At 33.9% G+C, this 13,771-nt stretch overlaps 1 protein-coding gene across 4 annotated transcripts in view; it reads left to right on the forward strand.

Annotated features, from left to right (window-relative positions):
- The window catches only part of LOC149803362 (uncharacterized), a 90,504-nt gene that overhangs the window by 14,552 nt on the left and 62,181 nt on the right, over window positions 1–13,771 (forward strand). For 2 of the 4 annotated variants that reach the window (XM_089953073.1, XM_089953072.1), the window contains exons 3-6: window positions 432–506; window positions 2,522–2,569; window positions 6,254–6,334; window positions 8,935–9,018. In XM_089953073.1, the coding sequence (XP_089809199.1) occupies window positions 432–506; window positions 2,522–2,569; window positions 6,254–6,334; window positions 8,935–9,018 (288 nt within the window). The remainder of the gene's footprint in view (window positions 1–431; window positions 507–2,521; window positions 2,570–6,253; window positions 6,335–8,934; window positions 9,019–13,771) is intronic. The other 2 variants (XM_089953075.1, XM_089953074.1) reach the window with 1 other exon arrangement.

Genomic DNA, 13,771 nt, shown 5'->3' on the forward strand with positions numbered 1-13,771 from the left:
GTGATCTGGTACCTTGGGTTACATTCTTCTGTGTTTTCTGATATCATGGATATGCATCTTGTTTGCTATCGGCTACCTTGGATAAGCATATTTTATGTTATCTGGTACCTTGGATAATCATCTTGTTTGTTATCTAGTATGTTGGATTGCAATCGTATGTGAAACCATATTCTGCTTATCTATAAACAATACAGCATATAGTAATATATAATAAATATTAAAAGTCAGAAGCAAAATTTCTGGATGATATTGTTCTTTCCAAATCTAACTTAACTAGACAATTTTAAAGCTATCATTCATTCCTATTCCGAACAAACTATGAAGCATGTGAATCTATCAAACTTTATTTCTGAGAAAGATCTTTTGAGCAAAGACATACCATCTGTAGATATATATATACCCTTTTTACTCACGAATCATTTTCCTTACAGCAGAATGCAGCGTTTCAGAAAGAAAAAGACGATTTATAGTTGACGATTTATGTGACACTTTTGAAGAGTACACAGGTAGGAAATTTAATTGCCATTGCTTTCGAAAAGTTATTGTTAATCAACAGAAATAAATGACACAATATATATATAGTTTGTTGTATATATTGTTTAATGGGTGCAAAATACTGTTTTATTTATTCCCGATTTGACAAAATACCCTAAATCATGAATGTATTTAAGGATCGGTTAGTACATTTTTATCGAAGTAGGATAGTCGACAATTTAAAACATCGTGAACTATCTGTACATAATCAAAGATGACCTCCTTCTAACTGAGAATGTGAACGTGAGTTAAGTTTGTACGTGACATGCATCAAGGTATTCACTGTAAACTGGACAATGACAATAGTTTCGGTTTTTTATTAGAAAATATAGGCTTCTGGCCCATAATATACATTAGCAATGACGCAGCACGGTTGTGTTTACTATTTTTATAGGTTACTGCATTTGTATGGGAAAATATGAACGAGTTTTTCGGATGGAAATACTGCACGAAGTTGGGAGTGCAGTATATCCATCCGACAAAACGACTTCATATTTTCCCATACAAAATGCAGTAACGATTTTATTATATGTTCATTTTCTTACTCGATTTAAGGCTTACTTGTATAAACAAAAATACACTACAAGAAACAAAGTAACTAAATTTATGCTGTATTCCAAACTAAATACATATTCATCAGTACACTACACCATTATTAGTGCGCACATAACTCCGACGAGAAAAATTTTGAACTTCGTCGCGCGCTAAACATCACTTTCGAAAGAAATTTGCGGTTTGGTCGACTTAAAATTGAAATTTAGTCATATTGTAAAATAATGCGCATTGGAACAACTTTTCCATTTGGTCTGGTATGAATAGATTTTGGTATTTTTGTCGATTATATTAAATTTTGTGATTATGGACTGGATTTACCTGTATAAATTCTACATGAAGTACATCTCATTTCAGCAGCGATGGAATAGCGCGTTGACATCTGTAACTGTTTCTGTCCTGTCAATGGATGTTTGGAATCATAATGTAGGAAAATTATTAAGTTTTGCAGTTGTAAATATCAAAAAGACGCTATGGAATATAATGTTCATTTCATTTTGAGTGCAGTAAGGAGGATGTAATCAAGCTTTAGAACCAATATAATTCGGATTTGCGGAACTAAGAAAGAACGTTTTGAAGAATTTCAGGATGTAAAATTGTTAGTATATTTTTTGCCATTCTTATTACGAAAGTAGACACGTTTATGCCTTGTCACTTGAATGTTATTTGTATGGACCCATCAATTATATGACCACTCTGACGTCAATTGCAAGCGTGAATAGGAAACATTGTAGCAAAAAAGTTAACGCGAATATTGCAAAGCAGCTTGTATGTGGCAGTCCACGAAATATCTGTTTTCGTTCATTCAGAAACAAACTTTAATCAACCAATGCGTAAATCTTCTACTACATGAGTGAACATAATTTGTTTACAAATTAATTCCTAATACACTGTTACTAAATATAATAATACTGTTTCAAGGGAATGTAACAGACGCTAAAACGTTTTCACATATTGCATTTCATTCCTAAAATGAAATTAGTCTGTGGCAAAGCTCAGCTATTCCGTATGATATCGTACCTTTTATCGAATACGGAAAAAACTTTTTACACAAAATCAATTCTGATTATTACATCCATCATTAGTATTTTGTCCTTACCAACCGTCCGGAATACTATTAGCAAATCAATCTAAGGTGAGCTCATATAAGTTTAAACACATTTCCCACAAAGTATTAATTGTGATAGAGCAATGTTGGCTTTTAGTGACTATATCAATTTTTGATAACTCAACAGAGAAAATACATTATTTACCCTGTGAACGGTAGTGTAGAAAAATATGTTATTTTGTTAAATAGGTACCGGCCTAAAATATGCCGAAGTAAGCTTTTGTTTCATTTTTGATAATGTGCCTGTTACATTTGCGAAGGAATGTATTCACCTTTCATTTTGTATGTAGCTTTTATCAGAGAAAGTGTTTAATTATTTCTTTGCAGACCTTAAGAATCTTCAAACATCTCAGACCTGCACTGGCGCAAATGAAGGTTGGCATTAGAAAGTATTTAGTTGCAAGAATTTAATTACCGTGCTTGCGATCTCAGATTTGCTTTTTTCAAATTTACCTACTCCTGTTCCCTTGTTCAAAACTATGTTTATCTTCACCATCAATTGATTTATATCTAAAATCTGGAGATATACGACTACTACTATTACTACTACTACTACTACTACTACTACTATTCAGTGTTTTATCTAACCACTAATAGGTATTCTAACCTGTCAATTCCCCCTTATACTTTAATTTACTAACGTCCACAAACTGACTCCTGGAAATTCGCAAATTGTTTTTATTTGTTCTTGTTTGTTTGCTTGCAATATGTCGTTTTAAAACCATTCATATTAAGATGACAATAACAAAGTTGATAATGAATAGGCGTATGAGTCAGCATTATGGTTTTATATCGATTATAATTTAACTGATTATTTGCTTTTGCTAGAAACAGCCTTACACACCAACTCATATCCTAATGAGATACTATGCCTGATTTACAAACATGCGTTTGGTAGCATGTTTGGTCAAGCAGATACCAGAAGTCTATGAAAAAGAAAAGCCTGTAATGGAATTTGAAGCCGGCGTAATTTGAGTCGTGTATTTTCGTGGTGGGCAATAACACTACCATTCTAGCGACACACTTAGAGCAGTTACGCGGGGTAATTGATTCCCATCTCTTTAGACACTACACTAATCAATTCTCGGTAATCTAGAGTTATCACTACACTAATTAATTTTTTGGTTCTTAGGAGTCACAACTACACTAATTAATTCTCGGTACTTTAAATTCATCAACACATTAATGAACTTCCTCATATTTATCCACAGTCGGTGAAATCCAGTGCATTAAAGTAAGTTTAAATGCAACAAGACGATCTAGTTTTTGTTAGTTAATAACATGTACCCATTATATAGTTACACTTCATACAGTGACTGGATGTTTGGTGTAACTGACCTCACGGTAAAGGAAGAAACAAACATGTTTACTTTGTTACCCGGCGCAAAACCATGGCGATTGAACTCCATGAATAATGAAATTAAATTACTGTCTTGGTTTAAAAGTGTTAATATTTAGATAAAATTAACAGTCTTCGTTGCTTAGAAAACAGCCAGGAAATATCAGAGAGAAGTATTAACGATTTTCCTAGAATATACAGTATGATAAAATAATATTTGATTGACTTAAATCAATCATTGGGATACTTTTTGACGTGACCAATTATTTTTAGAAACTTATTATAAACATTGTCAATATTTATATTTGTATTCCTTCCTGTAGGAACTATGTTGTTGTTGTAGGGTTTAACACAATTTTTCAGCACAAGATAGGCTATACATGGCGGACCTCAGAGTTTTCAAGAAACATTTGTTTTAAACGTGTGAAGGACATTTCCATTAAGATGAGAGATTATGGGTATCTATATATACTTGTTGACAGTTTAAACTGTTCTGGAAAAGAGATTCCTACCCTCATCGTGGTCCGCGTGTTGTTTATTTGATTTTTATATTTACTTTGATTATATTAAAATTACTCATCCCTACTTTAATATACTAAGTGCAATCAGTCTTTAAATTGTATTTAGTTTTTAATTTGAGAGGATTTATTTATTACATTATCCACTGGAATAGCAAAATGTTCAGTATTGCTGGACTGAATCACTATGTTGGGGTTATTAATGAATCATTTAGAGACATTTTGGATGATATCGTTGTGCTGCATTACATATTTTTGGCACATAAGCACGTTCAAGGCTACTGGCACATTTGCAATTCAATACTGAATTCATTCTGAACACCACTGAATTTAATTGGGGAAACTCTTTACTATTGGACTTGTGATAGAGCTATTAGGACTATTTGGAATATAGTTCAAAAGCTAAAAGTTCTTTTTAAACGTTCACTTCGAATTGTAGAGAAATAAATTATTTGTTTAATTTTATAAAGAAGTTAGTTGGTTTTCGCTCTTTCTGTTACCTAGATTAAGACCATAGGGTCGTAAAACTATGCAAACGGACATTGCCGACTAAATATATATATTAAAAAATAAATCTATTGTTTTTATAGGAAATATAAGAAAACATTTCACTCTCGCTTTCGCCCATCGTGACAATATGTATGATATATCCAAAGCTTCAAAAAGTCAGATTGATCGTAATATTATGCTTCTTCATGGTGAACACAAATTTTGTTACCTCTTAATAATGGTCATGGTTAGAAACAAAAATGTTTTAAGAATCGTTTAGTTAATGCTTAATAGGGAAAACAGCCAGCACTAATCCGGTTTAATCGTCTTGCTGATAGTAATAATAATAATAATAATAATAATAATAATAATAATATTGATAATAATATTGATAATAATAATAATATATTAATGATGGCATTGTTCATTTACATGTTCAGCCAAAGAACCCGTACCAATAGTGTCACGTTGATTCGTAGTTAAGAACACCTGGACTAATGTCAGCACGTATTATATAAGATTATGACCATAGACCTGAGTACGTATTATATAAGATTATGACCATAGACCTGATTCTTGACAGAAAGAAAATGCCTGTCTGTTGTTTAACCATTACGCTACGACCCGATTAATGTTAAATTCAAAGGGAGTTTTACGACCAGGTAGAGAAGCCTTTGTTTGTTTTGCATTCAGTCAGTGATGTCACCACCTGCTTGGAAACAATTTCGGGATTTGCTAAAGGGAAGCTTTAGAGCCATATGTAAGTAATAAGTTACCCCATGACAGTTTTCAAAGAGACCAGACCCTATCTAATCGATATCGAAAGATTCAAATCTAGGGTGGCGGTGTCTCAACAAACAATTTGTTCGGACAAAGCCCATTTCTCTGTTAGTAGATATTTGAACGTTGCTATAGGCCGATCACACAGAAGTTGGGAGACATTAGACTGTTCTTTGAATGCGGGAAGGAAGGCGGGAAGGAAGCCTAGTGAAATTCTAAGTTTGGATTGCGAACTGAGGAAGCTTCCGGGTATGTGTAGAGTCCTCACCCGAGATAGAAGAAAGCGAAGACATGTGGAGTGAACATGGGAGGTCGATTGTGACGTAAGTACTTGGATGGAGGTGCAGTGTCTGAAGGAACACGTGAAACAGAGTACCGGACGAATCGGAGCAACAGACCCGGAAGTGCCAGGAGAGCACGTAGCCAAGGGTTCCAGAAGAACCAAAACAGAAACAAGAGGCTGACAGATGATTAACAGAATGAACACTGACGGGAAACACTCTGATTTAAAACTTTATTTTCATATGATGATAGTAATTGGCAACTGAGAATAGGTCATTGTTTGTATTTGTACGAAATAAATTGCGATTGAGAAATGTGTCGATCAAATAGTTGAATACGTTTGGTACATTTTATTTAATTGTTATACATTTTACCTGGAATTTTCTATGCACCTAGACCGTCGGCATTGCTGACTTGGGCTTGGAGCTATTTCAGTTTTCATTGTCCACCTTCTCCGGTGTTAGAAATAGTATTATATGAAGCAAGTGACAGAAGTAGGGCACGTGAAAAAAAGATTTCGTTGCAAGAGTTAGATCTAAAACTATCAGACCATTTTTCGTTACAGTATTTTGAAACCCTTAACAATTAAATAAAAAGGTATTACATATTGACACTATCTCTACCAAATACATTTCTTTTCACATATTTCAGTATGGATGATTTTAGAAAGGCTCTACAGACATGGTCCACAAGGTCTGTCATGTATGCACAAAATTATAAGTCAGCTAGGCCGTGAGTATTAATTTAGTTTTCTTGTGGTTACTTGTATGATATATCGTAATAATTTTCAATTAAAACAATGATGCTAAGTCCACCAATAACCATAGATATATATATATATATATATATATATATATATATATATATATATATATATATATATATATATATATATATATATATATATATATATATATATAATTTTGTATATCTGTGCAAATGCGTGAAATGATGGATGGATGAATGGATGGAAGAAGTCTTTATTCTGGCCAGGTAAATATTGTAATTGAAAATATGAGTCTGTTTCCAATGTTTACTTGGCCAGAATAAAAACATTTGTAATGAGCTGGATTATATATATCTTTTTTCTACATACAAATATTTTGCAGCACGTAAGCTTTCAATACTTTACAAACTATTAGGACACTTCATTCTCAAGCACATAATAACATTTTCCAAAACTTACAAGACAATATCCATTAAAAAGATCTCTCAGTGTCAGATTTTTATATAATAACTTGCAATTAAACATTTTTCAAATTGAGTTAGTTTATATTCCTAAGTGAATTTGAGGACAGAACTATTACGTCACTATAAAACAGTGATAAGTTAATGAATTGCTAATCTAAATTTCAGTAAATTATTAAAATTTGGGAAAGCATTTCCCTAACTGTATCATCGATATAATGAATTATACTTAACTAAATAATATCTCATGATTACTTTTGGTCCCAATGAAAGGATCTCAACTGTATCAAAGTTATTTTTTTGTTTCTTTTTTTAATTTCGTTGAATTATTTCATAGCTAGAAAACCATAGCTATTGCTGCAAAGCATTGTAGTTTAGAGAATTCAGGAAGGAATGTATTCTCTGTACGAAGTACATTACAGTGATTCAAATGTTCGAGTGAAACTGATTTTCTTCAGTCAATTTGACGCAGTGTGCAGGTTTGCATCGTTTCAAGTCCATACGCGATGAAAAGTAACACAAAACCATCCACTTGCATTTATGAACTTGTCGTAAGCCTTTCTTTGTTACATAAATTCTGAATCACGATTATTTTCTTCAAAGTTTAATTTGTTTTCTAATAATTTAACCTTGAAAGGGATAGAGGCAATCTCAGTGCTCTACTTTGTACACAGAGCACACTGTAGGACAAAAGCAATGGTTAATACGCATGACATGATTTACATAAAAGAAATACGTTGACTGTGTCGTAATTGTCATTCAAAGCATAAATTCAAAGAAGCTCCCGTCTTCTAGAAAGAAGTAAAAACAGGAATCGATCTCTGTATTGTCATTTAAAACGATGTCAGGGTATATACATATCTGATGTTCTTCGTTCGTTCAAGTATTGTTACAGTACTTGATTCTTGACCATTGCATCCAACATCAGTGGTAAAGAAGACATCCTCTACAAGTGTTGCATATAAATGGTATAGCGGATGGAAGTCTTGTGTTCGAGCATATAAGCAACTGATTTATCATGCTCTGCAGATTCAACTTGATGGATATTTAAGGGGCCATTTATGAGCAATAGAGAGAATGAAGGCCTCAAACAGACAAGAAATGTTTACAAGACAAGATTAGAGCATGAATAATCAATATATTACTTTTATTTAAATGAAATCCGTTAGTGAAATATGCTTGCTCTGCTAGCACATGTTATATGATATGAACCAATCAAGGATTTCACATACATTTTTGGTAGCTGCATTCATGGAAGAGACTATTTTTCCTAGTACCGTGAACCGTTTTGAATTTTGACTGCACATAGTCACTTCGTACGACTGCTGTCTCGGTCTGGCATGAGATAAGTTCTATAGCAGAAAAATGCAAGAAAGAGTAGACTCTCTTTAATGCTGAAGACTATGAAATGCGTAGGGTCATGCGGTGGAAAACAGTAAAATTGTCGTACTATTCATATTCCTTTGAACTGATTCGTTTTGACCGACGTAATTAACACAGTGGGTCTATCATAAGGCCAGCAAAAGGTCTGACACCTGTATTCCCTGCTGCCTCATTTGTCAACACATGTTTCAAGACTTCGTCCACTGGAATTATCCTGTCATACTACAGTAGTATTGTAGTGTTCCTGGTCTGTTACTACTGATCCAGTATTACAATACGGTCTTACCTTAATCTTTTTGTCATACTTCGAGATTTATCGCTTACACTTGACCATCTACGGTCGTGAAATGCTAAATATTGAAGATTGAGAATAAACTGAAAAGTTCAACATTACATTCAAAACTTAAATAAAAGATAATTTGCATGTGTTTTTTTACGTAACTAAACAGGATTGTACCTGTGCTGTGGAACGTACTTACATTTGCTTAATACATATATTCATACCTGCATTAACAGAAAGACAGATACATTGACTGATTTAAATTATTTGTCTCAACTATTTGTAATTTGTATATATGTGCACTGTTTGTTTGAAAGTATGTATGATTGTATGTATGTGTTACGTATGTATATACATTCATGTATCTATGTAGATAGCAAATAGGTATTATGCAAACAAGCATTGGCAAAGCAATCATGTTATTTAAGTATTCTTAAATAAAATTCTGTAATAAAATGCATGGAATAATTATTTATTTCAGAAACATTTCATGACTGCCGTGCAACGCCATCATATTGTAGTTGTTCTGGGTCAAACGAGTTAGATTATTATTATGTGCTTAACGGTAAGCTAATTAATATTACTATTCATTCACTACAAGAGAAATAAAGATGTTGGAACTATCATCCATAATTTTATCTATACTATCTACCTTTCATTCTATTGTTTTACAACATACCCACAGAAGCCACGTTTGGAAATTTATATCGCTTTTATGAAAACAGGTTGTTATTTGGGTAAATCTCATTGTTGAACAACAAAAACGTTTGATGTGTTTATATGAGTAAATAAACAAATGAATTCAAGGAGAACAGTGAATCTGGTATTGACGGTACAATGTATGGTAATGAGTGAAGTCCTCCCTTGATATAGTTGAAGATGAAGCAAAAAGATCTCGGTTTAGTCAAGTTAATCCTTTATTTCAATACAGTCAAAAAAATTGCCATCATTTTCGTCTATTTAAACAATTCATTTAATCGATGATGATATAAGTGCCATCATCGAGAATGAGACACAAGTATTAGATTTATATTACTTGACCTGCCATTTAATTGATTGTTTTGGAAGAAGTATATAAGTTACATACTGACCACTCATTGTATCATTGTCCAAATTGTGTATTTCCATCCCGTGTGGGTATAAGAAAAGAAAACGAGCACACTTTGTTCAATTTTAAAAACTTTTTATTCCTACCTCTTGTAGTGGTACAAAAATACTTCAAAGGAATAACTTCTTGTTTGAAAACAAAAACAATGTGAACACAACGAGCACACTTTGTCCTAGTTGGTTTTTTTCTTTATTCTTAGTAAAGTTATCGACGAGATTCTTCTGATCGGTTCAAAAGGCCTGGTGGAACGTTAAATATTAAATCCTGCCGAACACACATTTTGTATTTTCTTTTTCTGTTCATATTTCGTATGCATAGTATAAAATACACGTTCATTAGTATCCGTTTCATCTTTGTTCATTATGGTAATACGTGTTATTTTATGACAAAATATTCATTGCTGGGTTCGTTAGTTAAATGTAGCTGAACTGTTGTAGAATCAAATTTTCCATCAAGCATGTTGCTCAAAGAGCACATTTCACTGTATTCTTTTCAGTTTTTAAATTAATTGTTCGTAAAACTTTAAGTTGCTGTAAAGCAGTGAACGATTATTCACTGTGTCAAAGATGATATAGAATTAAGGCTATGTAAATTATGTAAACGTAGTCAATTCGAATACAGAAGATTTGTAAAATGATGTTGAAACTTAACAAAAGGGAAAGCAGAAAAGAAACAGGTCAATCAAACAAGAATCGTTGCATGAAAACCTGGAAAGTGTGGAAAGTAAGAGAGCGCACGTAGCATGGCTTTAATGAACTTTGAGAGCAATTTAGTCGAAAATAATGGAAAATCAAAGTCAAAAGAGAGCGCAAAAATTACTAATAGATGTAGAGCTCTAACTGTTATTCCAAGAAAATAGTGTAACACTTGTTGATATAGCTACAGCGATAGTAATGAAAATATCAAAATTCCTTGTTTCTATGACAAATTTAGTTGGAGGTCTTCCTAAACGGACGTGTTCAATGTCAATTTGCTCCAATTCCATCTACTCCACATTCACTTGCTTTAGCTAAATCTTTTATTGATAGCATCAAAATTGGCGTGCACGATTTTGGTGATTCAATTGCCGTGAAACATTTACATAATTATATCTTGCTTTAACCGTGAAATTTTACCAGCAGGAATTATTGTCAATCTAGTTGGTTGGATGCTTAGGAGTGCAACTCATATTGTGTCTTTTCTTGTCATATATCTTATGACTCTTGTTTTGTCATTTGTGGGTTTCGGCATTTGCAATTTTGTTCAAAGGAAAAATAGAACGTAGAGAAGAGTAAGGTGGTAGGTAGTACATTCTTTAAAAAGGTAAACAATATCAGAAGGTGAAATCATTAGAATCAACATACATAATCATTTCTTTATGTTCTCATTATTAGTCTTTTTAATTATTTTTTATTGTTTTTTTTTGTAATTAGTTTACTTGCATTGGTTTCATTATTGCCCTATACAATTTACTATCGTTGCAGGGTATTAACCTTTAGTATAATTCCATTTATTACATCAGTATTGACTTCATAGTTTAGCCCCAGTTTAAACTTGTTCCTGGAGTTGTGTAAATCGTTATTGTATTTTATTACTATTCTTGTTTGTTATTTCTCATGGTCATGAAAAGATTCAGGCACTTCCAGCATCAGAGTAATACTATTATTATAATACATCGTCTGTACCTGAATATGTGTCCCACTGGACTAAAATATTTCCCAGCAATTAACGTACTCTGCAAATAATTGAACTCATCTACTCGGTTCAGTTAAGTGGTATAATTGAAACAGGCTATAGTCTATCAAGCAGCATGGCGTTGCATGATATAGATCTGATGTTCAGGAAAATGTAGAATAAATTCCCAAGCATTCAATATATACAACAATTCCGTCACACAAAACGGATATCACGAATGAATACAGATGTTTATATTTCAAATGCATGTTTCGCGGAAGATTGCTAGCGTGAATTGGACAACAACCCGACAAAGCTCGTTTGTATTGTGATACTACAACGAGAATGTACTCTACAAGTACCCATGTTATTTTAAGTTCAGTTAATATAGTTTCAAACTGAAGTCACTGTGCGTGCATCAGTGAGCGTTAAACAATAACCACCGATGGACAACTTAGTACAGGTTAACAAAACCAACCCGAGATTATTATCATTCATAACCAATGCAACCATCCGTGACAATACCTTCCCCCAATTAAGAAAGTGGAAACACTTTTAGAAAATCTCGCAACGTGAGCCAAAGGTACACATGGAAACGTGTTATTGACATTGCCGGAAGACCATGGTAAAATGAAGATCTGCTCAAATTATAAGCCCCTACATGTTACAACCCTCAAATTGCCTCGATCCGGAATAATACTACTGTAAACTCAATATGGAGTCTTTTGTTTTATCTAAACACATGAGAGGCTGGTGGTCAATTTCAAGGACAAATTCCCATTCCAAAAGGTATCAAGGTGCTCCCGATGAAACAATTTCCTTCTTGCATAAGTAATTGGTATTTCACTCCCTCCTGCTCATGAAGCAAAATTGCTTCTAATCCCGAATCGGATGCATCAGTTCTCAATAGGATCGATTTGTTCAGCTCAGGTGCATTGATCAACTTTACCGTGAGATGTTAAAAAGTCTTTCCTGGCATGAACCCCATGAACTGTATTGGGTTGTCATTTCCTAGTTCCTCCACGGAGTGGCTATAACCCTGTCAACCCAGAAACTACTGAACTTGCTAATTGGTTTCTGGTCTTGAAGCATCTAAGGTCATTTAAATTTTATGAAGTTAGGTAGTTAGCTGCCTTGACGCACTTACTAGTGCTCTAAGTTAGAAGATTCTATATTATACTTAGTGGGTCACCATGTGAGATCGGATTTGCAAATTTTGTCACATAAGTTAAGTAAGACCCTAATGTTCTCTTCTCTGCGTATATCCAAGAATATCGTCAACGAAACTATAAATGTTTCCATGCTTTCAACAGTTTGCACATAACACGGGCATTATCGGAGATTGTTACCTGCAGGTATCCGTTGGTAATGTCTTTTTTCGAAATATATTGAGACAGGTCAATTTTGAAAATAAGTTCTCCATATCTGGCGTCGGTTCCCATCACGCATAGTGTTTTTACTCACGTTACGAAAGTCTATGCAAAAACGGGTTGCTCCGTTTTTGTTTCTGACCAGAACCAAGGACAGTAGGAGGGTTCTATTACCCCAGTTATAACATTTTACTTACTACCTCATTGACTCTCTCTCTCTCTCTCTCTCTCTGTGCATTACATGGTATTGGATGACCCTTAATTCTGATTGGATCCTATGTATTTCAAGTTAGTTTATGCTTTGTTAACCCGGTAAGACATGGTCTCTCGTATATGTCGACGTTGACCTTTAGGTCACTATGAACACTCGCGTACCTTATCTATTGATCTTTTTTCCAGCTGCATGGAAGAATTTCTCTACTGCTGTTTGCATTTGGTTTGTCAATAAACTCGGCTTCTGTTTAGGCAGTATATACAGTATTCAATACCCCTTTTACTACTTTTTATGGTAAACATCGCACGATTGAAAAAATCGTGATGTGTTTCTATTCATGCCTGGTCACTGAAATTCAGCTAACATCCTATTGGTTGCCTTTCTCTATGGGGATATAATTTATGAGGGACAACAAGTTGAAAGAATTTTCTACTTTCCTACTAGGTATATTGCCTGTACGATAACCCTGTGATGCTGAAGACTTTAGAGCTCTCCAAGCTTTTACGATGTTTCAAGATACCGAAAACTATTGTCTCCTCTAATATCATGGGTGCCGTAAAATCTTGTATAACTGGAACTCGGGAGCCCAGGAGATTTGAAATCGTTCGGTCATATATAGGATTATCTATACACAGCTTGTCTTGCGATTGGAACTCGATTAATCGTTTGACCGAGACTCCGCTTCAAGACAACACCCTTACCGCACATCGAGTGAGGCATAAGACTGTGAATTATTGACCCTTGGCATTACCACCAGCTGACGGTACCATCGGCACAGGAAAATTACATGTACAGTTTGACTTAAGAATATCAAGTGAGCATTATTAGTGTTAATGTTTTATTGATACGCCTGATTTATCACTAAGAAAATAGTTAGTCTTGTCGCCACCTTACCTCCTCCCTTTCTATCAATAGCAACGCAACACTTTGGATAAACATTTTTCGTTCGGACAATGAAAGATGTGGTCTTACT

Source organism: Sinohyriopsis cumingii, chromosome 3 (assembly GCF_028554795.1).
Source record: "Sinohyriopsis cumingii isolate HCF-2022 chromosome 3, ASM2855479v2, whole genome shotgun sequence".
Classification (NCBI taxonomy): domain Eukaryota; kingdom Metazoa; phylum Mollusca; class Bivalvia; order Unionida; family Unionidae; genus Sinohyriopsis; species Sinohyriopsis cumingii.